Genomic DNA, 13,148 nt, shown 5'->3' on the forward strand with positions numbered 1-13,148 from the left:
AATAAGACAGTTTTTCTGTCATGAGAAGCTCATTGTCTACTGGAGGAGACAGACAGAAACAGTAAAATTTATATGAGTTATAAATGCTTCTTAAAAATAAATACAATTTGCCCAAGAAGCACAGATGAAGACATCACAGATGAGATATTTGAACTGATTCCTGAAGAATGAGTAGGGAGTTCCCATCATGGCTCAGTGGTTAACCAATCTGACTAGGAACCTTGAAGTTGCGGGTTCGATCCCTGGCTTTGCTCAGTGGGTTAAGGATCCGGTGTTGCCGTGAGCTGTGGTGTAGGTTGCAGACGCGGCTCGGATCCCAAGTTGCTGTAGCTCTGGCGTAGGCCAGTGGCTACAGCTCCAATTAGACCCCCTGCCTGGGAATCTCCATATGCTGCAGGAAAGGCCCTAGAAAAGGCAAAAAAAAAAAAAAAGAAAGAAAGAAAGAATGAGTAGGAGTAGTGAGAAGAGGAAGAAGGGCATTCTAGATAGATGGGATAGCATAGGAAAAGATACTGAGATACAAACATTTGTGGCATGTGAAAGAGACTTCTGTATGCTTTTTCCTCCTTAAAGGCGCTGCAGTACTTACGAAAACTGTGCAACCATCCAGCATTAGTTTTAACACCTCAACATCCAGAATTCAAGAGTACCACTGAGAAACTTGCAGTTCAGAATTCTTCTCTCCATGATATTCAACATGCCCCTAAACTCTCGGCTTTGAAACAAGTAAGTTGGACTTACAAGTGTTAGATGTGTGTTGCACACTCCTGATCAGTAGCACTAGTTAAATTTGCTTTTTTACAAGATTACTGATGTATTTACTGTTTCTTTTATTTTTAAGTTTGGTTTGTAAATTTTTGATAGACCTTTTTAAAAATTGAGGTAGGAATTCCTGGGCGGGTCAGCAGGCATAAGGATCTGGTGTTGTCACTGCTGTGGCACAGGTTCAGTCCTTTGGCCTGGGAACTTCCACATGCCATGGGGCATGGCCAGGAAAAAAAAAAAGTAAAATACATATAATATATGCCATTTAACCGAAGTTAGAATTCTGTGGCATTAATTACATTCACAGTGCTATATAACCATCACCACTATTTATTTCCAAGATTTTTCCATCATCCAAATAGAAACTCTGGGAGTTCCCTTTGTGGCACAGCAGAAACAATCCGACTAGGAACCATGAGGTTGCAGGTTCCATCCCTGGCCTTGCTTGGGGGTTTGAGGATCTGGTGTTGTCATGAGCTGTGGTATAGGTCACAGACCTGGCTCAGATCTGGCATTGCTGTGGCTGTGGCGTAGGCTGGCAGCTGTAGCTCCATTTCGACGCCTAGCCTGGGAACCTCCATATGCCAGAAAAAAAAAAAAAGAAGAAGAAGAAGAAGAAACTCTGTACAAGTTAAGCAATAACTTCCCACTCTCTTTTCCATAACCCCTGGGAACCTCTAATCTCCTTTTTGCCTATATGAATTTGCCTATTCTAAATATTTCATGTAAGTGGAATCATATATTATTTGTCCTTTTATGTTTGGCTTATTTCACTTATTTTCAAGGCTCATTCGTGTTACAGCATGTGTCCGCACTTCATTCATTTTTATGGCCAAATAGCATTCCTCTATTATTGTTATTTTATCACCACCACCACATTTTGTTTATCCATTCATGTGTTGATGGTTGTTTCCATCTTTTGCCTATTACGAATAATGCTCCAGTGAACATTAGCTTATAAGGATTTGCTTGAGTCCCTCTTTTCAGTTATTTTAGACATAGACTTGGGAGTGGAACTGCTAAATCATATAGCAGTTCTGCATTTAACGTTTTTAAGAACTGCCGAACTGTTTTCCACAGTGGCTGCACCATTTCTGTTCCTACCACCTCTGTGCCAGGGTTCCATTATTTCAGTATCTTCACCACATATTTTCCTTTTTAAAATTATAGTCATTACAGTAGGTGTGAAGTGGTATCTCATCATTGATTTGATTTGCTATCCCTGATGGCTAATGATATTGTTTCTTCATGTGCTTATTAGGACAATTTTATATCTTCTTTGGAGAAATGCCTATTTAAGTCCTTTGTTTTTTCATTGAATTGTTTGCCTTTTGGTTGAGTTTTAGGAATTTACATTCTAGAATTTATATTAAACCTTTATCAGATAAATGATTTGTTTTTAGTTTTTTTGTGCTTTTTAGGGCCGTACCCCCAGCACATGGAGGTTCCCAGGCTAGGGATCGAATCGGAGTAGTAGCTGCTGGCCTACACCACAGCCACAGCAACGCCATGTCCTTAAACCACTGAGTAAGGCCAGGGATCAAACCTGCATCTTCATGGATACTAGTCAGATTCATTTCTGCTGAACCATGACGGGAACTCCAGATAAATGATTTGTAAATACTTTCTCCTGTAGATTATCTTTTCACTTTCTTGGTAGTATTCTCCATGGTTTCTGATGAGAAAAATAGGTGTTGATCTCATTGAGGATCCCTTTTCAACACTTCTCTGTCCCTGTCTTTCACTGGTTTCATTGTAATGTATGTCAGTGTGGGCCATTGAGTTTATTTTTCTGGGAACTGCCTACTCTACCATTTTGTTTGTGTCATTTTTGGTAGATCTTTTAAAAATGGAATTTTTTAAAATTCTAAAATATGGCGTTCCCGTCATGACACAGTGGAAACGAATCCGACTAGGAACCATAAGGTTGTGGGTTTGATCCCTGGCCTTGCTCAGTGGGTTAAGGATCCAGTGTTGCCATGAGCTGTGGTGTAGGTTGCAGACGCGACTCGGAACCTATGTTGCTGTGGCTGCGGTGCAGGCCGGCGGCTGTAGCTCTGATTTGACCCCTAGCCCGGGAACCTCCATATGCTGTGGGTGCGTCCCTAAAAAGCAAAAAAAGAAAAAGAAAATTCTAAAATATGAAAAGTTTAAATTAAAGGAACCAATTTCAGGTTAGTTTCAAGTTAATGTAAATGTTAATGCTAATACCATTTGGTCCTGACTAGCCTTAAAAATTACAATCTCATTAAAAATCTGGACTTTAGTTATTTTAGCTTTCTGTAGTCATTCTGCCTTAAATTTAATGAGAATAACTAATGAAGATTTTAGATTTCATACGGACTAGTATAGAAAATGTTATATAATGAAATATATGATATTTATGACATCCAGGTGTATATTTTTTATATCACTAATTGTAAAAGAATGGTCTTTTAACATAAAATTGAAAAATGTCTATTACCTTTAGATAACTTATAGATGACACAGTTTTCTTGTTTGACCAAGCTTGATATGTAAAATATTCATGATTTTCTTAACATAGTGATAGATTACATAAAGCTGTAAGATATACTTTGTCAAAAAATCAGCTAATTAGATCTATTTTCAAATAAAAATCAAATTTTATCGACATTTTAATTATTCTACAGGTTTTAAATTATTTTTAGTTTTTCTTTTTATACATCTTTTCCCCCAGCTATTATTACTTAAATTGATCTCTCATTTTAGGGTATTCTTTTCTTTTTTTTTTCTTTTTCTTAATAGCTGCACCCTTGGCATATGGAAGTTCCTGTGACAGGGATTGAATCTGAGCGGCAGCTAGTCTTTGCCACAGATGTGGCAATGCCAGATCCTTTAACCCACTGCACCAGGCCGGGGATCGAACCTGTGCCTGAACGGTGACTCAAGCCAGTACAGTCCGATTTTTAATCCACTGTGCCACAATGGGAGCTCCTCGCGTGCTTATTACCCTGAAGTATCTGAAATTAAGATGCTTAGGAACTCTGCAATTTAGGCCCAGATTGTTTCTGGCCAAACTCTTGGAAGGCTTTTCTTAGAATCCTTCCTTTCCATTTTCTTAATTCTTTTCATCCACTCAGAATAAAGGTTCTCTCTCTCATGTAAAATAAGTGTATTCTCTGAAGTAAGGGAGAAGTCTTATTTTTTAAAAATCTAGCCCTAGAAATACAGAAAAATATTTGTTAGCATGTAATAGTACCTAATACTACCAGAACCAGATTTTTTAAACATCAGGAGGCTGGAATGATGCACTGAAATTCTAGGTGAAATTTAATGGAGATAAACAGTCAATTTTAAAATAAAACACTTAGGTAAATAGAAATTCTGTCAGACTGGGCAGACATTTCATAAAAGGTAACGTTGTTTGATGTGATGGCAAGTTCACTATTAACCCTACTGTGTAAATTGTATAGTTGCCAGTGAATAAAGCTAATATGATTTTGGGTGGGATTAATAGTGTTATGGCCAAAATGAGAGCATCATAGTTTCATTGTATTTTATACCAGTCAGACCAAATTTTTTGAGTATCATTTATAGTTTTGGGCACTATAAGATCAAAAGAAACCATTTAATATGAGGAATAGCTTGAAAAATCTGGGGTAATTTAGCCTAAGATGAAGTTAGGGCAAGATTAAATTGTTGTCTAGAGAGGAACCTGGCCTCTCAGATGGGCATATAAGGTGGCCTTGGTAAACATGCCCTGGAGTCTGGTAATCAACTTTTGAAGGCCATGAACTAGATTTTGTCAGGATGTTTGTTGTCCATCAGTCTCTCAGGGCAGATTCAAGTTATGCGATTATTGGGAAAAATCAGAAAGCCAGTTCTGCTGCCGGACAAGAATCCATATGTCAGATGATTTGTTTATACAATCAGCTACACTGGAAGATTATATTAGGAAGACTGGTGAGCGTGGACTCAGAGAGAAGTCTTAGTTGGATGTGCTTAGTATGACTGGTTATCTGTGAGTTTTGTGATACTGCTACCTAAGGGACTGAGATGATTAAATCTGCATGACACAGACATTGTGATAAATCCTCATTCTCCTGTTTGATAGATGTCCTATAGCATGTTCCACCAATGATAGCACATTCTTTATACTGGATATCTCATCATGGATACCACACAGTCATACTCACCTAAAATACTCTAGAGGGGAATTTTTTTTTTTTTTTAAGAAATTTATCTTGGATAGTAATCTTACTACAGATTTAGGGGCAAGGGATAGGGCTAATTATATTTATCAGATTTCTTTATTCCATTTGGAGAAGTTCCATGTAGTATATCATTTGCCTATTCTATCTAGGAGAAGGAAAAAAACCTACCACAAGCTAATAAAAATGTTAAATTTAAGGGCTGTTAGTAATAAAGAAAGAATAGTTAGTTCCCCAGTATCAAAGGATAAGAACATATAGGAAGTATTATCTTCTAGGGAAGTTCCTCAGAGGTTCAGTGCCCAAAGTTTTTATTGGATCTGATTACATAGATTCACTCTACCTAATTCATACCAAAATTCTAGACTCCCAGAAAGAAAGCAGCATAAATTGTTTACATAACAGTTTAAGCACAGTAAGCCACCCTTACCAATTAGGGAATGATGGGAAAAATCCCCAAATCCAAGTTCCAGACTTCTTTCAGCCAAGGGCTGACCTTGCAAGCAGGACTTTCTAAGAAAAGCAGTTCAGGCTTGCTATATTAATTTTTTTTCTGTAGAATACCTAGAGAGATTTACATTGAATTTGGAGTTTGCTTTGGATGGCCTTTTATTATCTTTGCCATCTGAGCTTTTGGTTTTCTAAGGAAGTTTCATGAATAGAAAGGAGAAAGCACCCTGCCTAAGGTCTTACATTTTGAACAGAATTCAGGATCTAAGATCTCAGGGAAGGAGATGACTACTTTGGTAAGTTAGTTTTTCAAACTGATCTAAACGTGATTGTCTCGGATTTAGTTCATTTATTTATTGTAGCTTCTATGTGCCAAGCACTGAATCACTTAAGTATCAGGAAATGCAAAACAAGATTCATAGCAGTGTGATTCTTGCTGTTAAAGATTATGTAGCCAAGCACTGAATCACTTAAGTATCAGGAAATGCAAAACAAGATTCATAGCAGTGTGATTCTTGCTGTTAAAGATTATGTCTACAGATAAAGCAGTAAGCTCAGGAATCCAGGAAATCTACCTAGATGCTTTTGGTTCTCTTTCATTTTTGTGACTTTGATTTCTGCCAAATTCAGGTGCTTCTTTATGTTTCTTCACATTTTAATCTTTCTTAACCCTTCATGAACCATTTTGCTTGGGTGTCTTCACTGTTACCATTTTCAATAAACACTCATTGAGGTTCTCATGAGCCTCAAGGAACTAAAGAAAGGGAAGAAATGCTTGTTAGAAACTCTCCTGAAAAGGTGACCAGGAAATTCTAAGCCTGAGCACCTCAAAACTAGTTCCAAGTGCTGCAGGGTGACACACTGCAGCCCAGAGTGCTAATCTGCTTTCCAGGTCACAGGTAAGTACACCTTTTCTCACCACAAACAGATACACTTATTTTGGTGAGATTGGTTGCCTACTTTTATTGAACACCCATGTAATACTTGTTTTTGTTTTCAAGTTGCTGTTGGACTGTGGTTTGGGAAATGGCAGCACTTCTGAGAGTGGCACAGAGTCAATTGTAGCCCAGCACAGGATACTGATCTTCTGTCAGCTAAAAAGCATGCTTGACATAGTAGAACATGATCTTCTCAAACCTCACTTACCCTCTGTCACTTACTTGAGATTAGACGGTAGCATACCTCCTGGTCAGAGGCATTCCATTGTTTCACGGTAAGTGGCTTCTAAAACTCATAGATCAAATTATAGTCAAAGTGTTATCATTACTTACATAGAAGTTTGCCTTGTGCAGTATTCTCTCAGGCTAAATATCTGTAATATGTTTTATTTTGTATATTTCAACCCAACTTAGTGTTTACTTTTTTTTAAATCTAGAACTGCAGTATAAACTGATAAGTTTAGTTAGGGGGGAAAGTGTGATTGTGTTTGGAAAGCACTTGTAAGGGTATGAAAAAATTACGGCCATCGACAAAAACAGAGTACTTCCCCCCTCACCTATTTTTGGGGGCTTGAGTGGGAGGGAGAAAGCAAACAAATGGCTAAACTAAGATCTTTATTCTGATCCCTATGTCTCTGCTGAAAGGAAGCTGCAAGCTGGCCTAGCTTGGAAGCAGATTAGCTGAGTGCAGTGTTTCTTATGTATAGTCTGCATGCTCTGCTTTAGAAACCTCAGGGGTTTGGAGTATGTTCTTTCTTTTTTTTTTTCTTTAAGGGCCAAACCTGCAGCATATGGAAGTTTCTGGGCTACAGGTCAAATCAGAGCTGCAGCTGCTGGCCTATACCACAGCCATGGCAACATTGGATCTGAGCCACATCTGTTATACCTACACCCCAGCCTGCAGCAACACCAGGTCCCAAACCCACTGAGCAAGGCCAGGGGTTGAACCTGCATCCTCATGGACACTATGTCGGGTTCTTAACCTGCTGAGTCACAATGGGAACTCCAAGGCTTCCAGTTTTTAAATGCAGATTCCTATTCTTCCCCAAACTTGCTGACTTTAAGAGTGAGCAACTTTAAAAAAAAAATTTTTTTTTTTTTTTAATGGCTGTACCTGCAGCATATGTAAATTCCCAGGCCAGGGATTGAATCCACGTCACAGCTGTGGCAGTGCCACATCCTTTAACCACTGCATCAGGCCAGGGATCAAACCATGCTTCCACAGCAACCCAGGCCACTGCTGTCAGATTCTTAACCCACTGTGCAACAGTGGGAACTCAAGCGTGAGCATTTTTAGCAAGATCTCTAAGATTTTTACTCAGTACAGTTAGAGACCCATGAAGGGGCCTTGGACGCTCATTTGACACCTGACTAAACAAGGCAGTGTTCTCTTGGGCCTGTTTTTCATCCACACAGCCTGAGTCTCTCTCAAATAAGGATAATGATAATATCCTTATAGAGCTATTGTAAAAGTATCATAAAGCATGTAAAATACAAGTCCCATTGCTTGGTGAGAATGTACTAAACAGTAGCTTAGCAATGTTAGTTTTTCTTTTTCCTAGAAGCTACTAGATGTCCTTTGTCAATATCTTCTAGGGCTAGTACAATTTGAGCAATCCTCAACACCCTGATCTACCTTTCTTGACTGATCTAGCCTTTTTCCACACTCTTCTGTGCTCATAGTTAAAGGTTCATAGTTGAGTTGTCTTCATTATAATTAGTGTCAGTTCCATTTTTACAACTTACTCTTTTTCTGATACCTTAAAATATAACCCAAGTGGACTTAACTGCTATGTATAAAATTTATGACATGTTCTAGAATACCTTCTTTCTACTACTCCTTAGTATTTTAAAAAAAGATAGTCTCAACTCAGGTAGTCACAGAATTATCTATATCATGGATTTATAAAGCTCTGTTCTCATTTGTGCTCTTTAATTTTGATAAAACAGTTAAGTTTCTGTTACTGGAACTTTAGAAAGAAATGTACTAATTTTATTTTTTAATATCTATGTTTTTAGGTTTAATAATGATCCATCCATAGATGTTCTCTTACTTACAACACATGTTGGTGGCCTGGGGCTTAACTTAACAGGCGCTGACACAGTGGTATTTGTGGAGCATGACTGGAATCCCATGCGTGATCTGCAAGCCATGGACCGGGCCCATCGCATTGGGCAGGTAAAACGTCCCATTCACAGGTGTTACCTTGTGCACTGGAAAAAACACTCTCCTCAGAACACATGAAGCTTTGGTTTAAGTTCCTGCTTTTCTGTCAATAAGTGTTATGACCTTAGGCAAGTCACTTAATTCTGTGGCACCACTTCCTCATGTATTAAATGAGGTGCTTAGGCTAAGAAAACCTGGGACACTGCCTATTCCTAATATTCTGTGATTGTCTGCAAACAATTTAAGCATATGGGCCCAGATAAATAAAGAAACCCAACCCTCATTCAGTAGTAGTTAAGTACTTAGCAGTAAAGTACGCAAGCCCTCTGACTTGATAAACCTCAAAGCTTATTCATTTGTGCTACAGTTGGTTAACTTCTTTTCCTCATTCAGAAACGTGTGGTTAATGTGTATCGACTGATAACCAGAGGAACGCTGGAAGAGAAAATAATGGGGTTGCAGAAATTCAAGATGAACATAGCGAATACTGTTATTAGCCAAGAGAATTCAAGTTTGCAGAGTATGGGGACAGATCAACTCCTTGATCTGTTTACTCTTGATAAGGTAAAGAACTTACACAATTTGTCCTATCTTTAATGTGTTCATAGACTCCTGGGACTCCTTGGTGAAAGTATTAAAAGGAGTAGAAAAGGCATTCACTTTATTATCAGCTTGACAGCCTTTTGAGGAATTTGTGATAAAACTCTGCAGGATACTAGGGGATATTTGAAGTTTTGACTTTCCAGGATACTGGGGGTGTTTGAAGTTTTGACTTTCTGATTGATGTCTTCAGTGTCTTCCCCCAACTTTTCTTTCCTTAGTCCCCATTTTTAAAAGACAGTTATGTCTGGAATCAGCTAGACTTGGGTCTGTGTTTCTTGCCCTACTCCCTATTAACTGGTCACCTTAGACAAATTAACTTCTCTGAGCATCTTCAGCCTTGGCAGGATAACAGTTATCTATAGTACTACATGGTTGTAAAGATAATAAATAGTAGCTGTTTTTGCTTTTGTGGAGGATGGAACATCATCATATTAACATCAAGATGACAATCCATAATCAAAGGATGTACCAGCTGGAAATACTGGTCAGTCTGATAATGTAAAATTAATAGGGTTGGAGTTAATGTCCTACGTAGGTTCAGAAAATCAGCTGCACACTCAGTATAAATGGCCTTATATAATGGCATCAAGCTGGCTGTAATAACAGAATTACGGTGTCCAAATTTGAGAGAAAGTAGTTCCACTCTACCCTGTGTGTGTTAAGTCTCATTTAGAATATTATGTCTGGTTTTGAGTGCTACATTTTAAACAGGAACGAATTAGTAGTCTCCCAAAAGATGACCAGAATGGGGAAAGGGTCTTCATTCATGTAAGGTAAGGTTGAAAGAACAAGATCTGAGTAACCTGGAAAAAAGACTCAAAGAATCAGGGGTTGCTTCAAATGTATTTTATCCTGTTTGAAAAAAATATTCTTATGGGTGACTTTCAGTGAGCAAAACCAGATGGAAGGGGTGCTCCATGGAAGCAAGAACTATTGCCGTACATGATCTTTAGGGCAAAATTTGATTATGGACTATATATTAGAACATTTTAATATTAAAATATTGTTTCCTTACTTTGATCTTTGTACTTTAGTTATATAAGAGAATGTCCTTGTTCCTTGGATAAAGGGGCATAATATCTATCTACAACTTGTTCTCAAATGGTTTTGGGAAAAAGCTGATAATTTGATTATATATATACATATATATACACACACACACACACACACACACACATACATACTTTTTTTTTTTTAGGGCCACACCCAAGGCATATGGAAGTTCCCAGGCTAGGGGTTGAATTGGAGCTGCAGCTGCCAGCCTATGCCACAGCCACAGCAACGCAGGATCTGAGATGCGTCTGTGATCTACACTACAGCTCACGGCAGCATCAGATTCTTAACCCGCTGAGCAAGACCAGGGATCGAACCCATGTTCTCATGGATGCTAGTCGGTTTGTTACCACTGAGCCATGATGGGAACTCCTTAACTATATATTTTAATATGTACATAACATATACACATGTATATATACAAGGGAGAAGAATGACAAAGACAGTAATTCTTCTCAAATTAAAAGCATAAAATGATACATTATTAGGGCTGTGGGAAAATAGAATAGGCTATCTTATGGAGATTGTAAACTTCCCCATCACTTGAACTCTGTTGAAAAGTGCAATGTTAGTAACAAGTGTAATATTTTACAGGAAAATATGATTTCTGAAATTAATCTTACATTTTATCTTCCTGCCAATTTTTCTTTAGGATGGCAAAGCAGAAAAAGCTGACACTTCTACTTCTGGAAAAGCGAGTATGAAATCAATTCTTGAAAATCTGAGTGACCTTTGGGATCAAGAGCAATACGATTCAGAGTACAGCCTGGAAAATTTTATGCATTCTCTCAAATAACGATCAAATATTGTAAATGCAATTGCTGCTAGTTCAGTAACATTTTTGCTGATATTCAGCAAATTTCAAAGTTTATGGTGAACTTTTAGCTCAATGTGTAAATAGATCTGAAGAATATCCAGCATAACGCTGGTTCTTGTTTCACTGGGGGGAACAAGTTATTCTCAAACATTTGCACTGTATTAAATTTAAATGTTAATGTGAAATGGTTTAAATTTTACATGCTGAACAGCTGCAGAGCAGAGGAAGCAAACCAGGTTTACATGTGCTACCATGAGGTGTTCTTGCTGAGAACAGGCCTCCTAGCTTTATACAGTTACTTTGTAAAGGATAATATCCATGAGTACTTTAGTGTTCATGTACAATTTTTTTCTTTTAAATAGAACTTGTTTTCATAAATGATTAAAATTAGGGCTTTTTTTTGTATAAAAGCCTTAATGAGCCATAATTTTGAGAATAATGACTACAATATTGGTCACTCTTGGAACATGAAAATCTTAGACAATGAATTAAACCAGGCCGTCGGTGGAATCCTTTATATATTTAATGCAGAGGCATAGTGTTTTTCAAATCTTTAACAACATTTTGTCAACTTTTAAAATATATCAACTATTCTAAATACAGGTAATGTTCTATTTAAGCCTATCATAACATCCTATTAACAGGGTGTTTTTTTAATTTATCTAAGGGCTAGGATATAGCCAGATTCAGAGAACATATGTACTCAATAGGTTTCAATCATATATATATATAATATATTTTTTGTAACTATGAACATATACAGTTTTCCAGAAGTAGATTTTACACTGTTTAGAATTTCAAAACCTATGGTGAAAAGACTGTTTACTCTAGTAATGCATGACTGAAGCATAAAAGGGAGACACAATTCCTTTATATACACAAACATACATAAATACACATATCTATATGCACAGAGGTACCTGTCCTGCATCCAAAAGGGTGCTTGGCATTGGCACTAAAAATCATGTAGTTATACTGGGCAGCAATAATTGGGCATGGAGCTGATTAGGAGTAGAAAAGCGAGTTCATTAGTGAGGGTGGGTATATGTATATAGATATGCATGTATGTGTATGTACATAATTTTATAAATTTCACACATAAATTAATACATGCCTGTGTGCATATATATGTATGGAATATATTTGTATATACATGTACAGGTAATAAACATCCCCCAGGTTTGTGGCTGGCCATACACATAGGCATCGGTTTAAAAACCATCAGACCTCAGCTGTAAAATAACTTTTTTGTTTAAAGTTATACTGTTCTGCAGCATTTAGACATGGACATATGTCACATTTCAGTAGCTCTGACAACCATACTGTAACATTAAACATAGCATTCCACAAGAGAATAAAAAATAAGATTTAAACTAAAATATATGCAACTGTGTGTTATTTGTAGGAACTGATCACTAGGAAAAGATTAGGTAAGAGTCTTAAAAAGCTCAAGATCTTTTTTCTTACTAATTAAATGGTTATTTCTTTATTATTTAGGGCTTATATTCGAGTTTGCTACAAGACCAAAAGAAAATTCTTTATATAGGACATCGGTTGAACATACCACTGGGTAGCTAAGCCAGTATGCCTGAGTTGAAGGTTTTTTTAATTAATGATTTGTTATTTCCATAAGCCAGCTATTTAACATAGTTCATAGTAATATTTTCTAAGAATACATAGGGAGCAATATATCATTAAAAAGATAGAAAGGAGCAGAAGAATTCACACCATGAAAGCTAGAAAGTTTTTTCCAATTTGAAAGTCAGAGCTAGCTGGAAGACAGATATTAGGCAGGTTTATATTTTAAAAGAGTACAATGTTTCTAGAACAAAAGACAGGGAAATGAGTAGTGAATGCCTCTGGGAAAAGAAGGTCACAGGGAGACTTAGTGTGACTGTAACATTTAAAAAACAACTTTTTGATTGTGTAAAATTACACTCCAGCTTTCCAAATAAAGAAAAACAGCTTAAGCAGTTCCTGTCATGGCGCAGTGGTTAACGAATCCGACTAGGAACCATGAGGTTGCGGGTTCGATCCCTGGCCTCGTAAGGATCCGGCGTTGCCGTGAGCTGTGGTGTGAGTCACAGATGCAGCTCGGATCCAGTGTTGCCGTGGCTCTGGCGTAGGCTGGTGGCTACAGCTCCGATTAGACCCCTAGCCTGGGAACCTCCATATGCTGCAAG

At 37.5% G+C, this 13,148-nt stretch overlaps 1 protein-coding gene across 3 annotated transcripts in view; it reads left to right on the forward strand.

Moving 5' to 3' along the window:
- Positions 1 to 12,344, forward strand: part of BTAF1 (B-TFIID TATA-box binding protein associated factor 1) — a 112,191-nt gene extending 99,847 nt beyond the window's left edge. For all 3 annotated transcript variants that reach the window (XM_047762809.1, XM_047762810.1, XM_047762812.1), the window contains 5 exons: positions 574 to 726; positions 6,389 to 6,600; positions 8,345 to 8,504; positions 8,886 to 9,056; positions 10,801 to 12,344. In XM_047762809.1, coding sequence (XP_047618765.1) covers positions 574 to 726; positions 6,389 to 6,600; positions 8,345 to 8,504; positions 8,886 to 9,056; positions 10,801 to 10,944 — 840 coding nt within the window. In that variant the 3' untranslated portion in view covers positions 10,945 to 12,344. The remainder of the gene's footprint in view (positions 1 to 573; positions 727 to 6,388; positions 6,601 to 8,344; positions 8,505 to 8,885; positions 9,057 to 10,800) is intronic.
- The last annotated feature ends 804 nt before the right edge of the window (positions 12,345 to 13,148 follow it).

The sequence above is a fragment of the Phacochoerus africanus genome, chromosome 15 (genome assembly GCF_016906955.1).
Source record: "Phacochoerus africanus isolate WHEZ1 chromosome 15, ROS_Pafr_v1, whole genome shotgun sequence".
Lineage (NCBI taxonomy): Eukaryota > Metazoa > Chordata > Mammalia > Artiodactyla > Suidae > Phacochoerus > Phacochoerus africanus.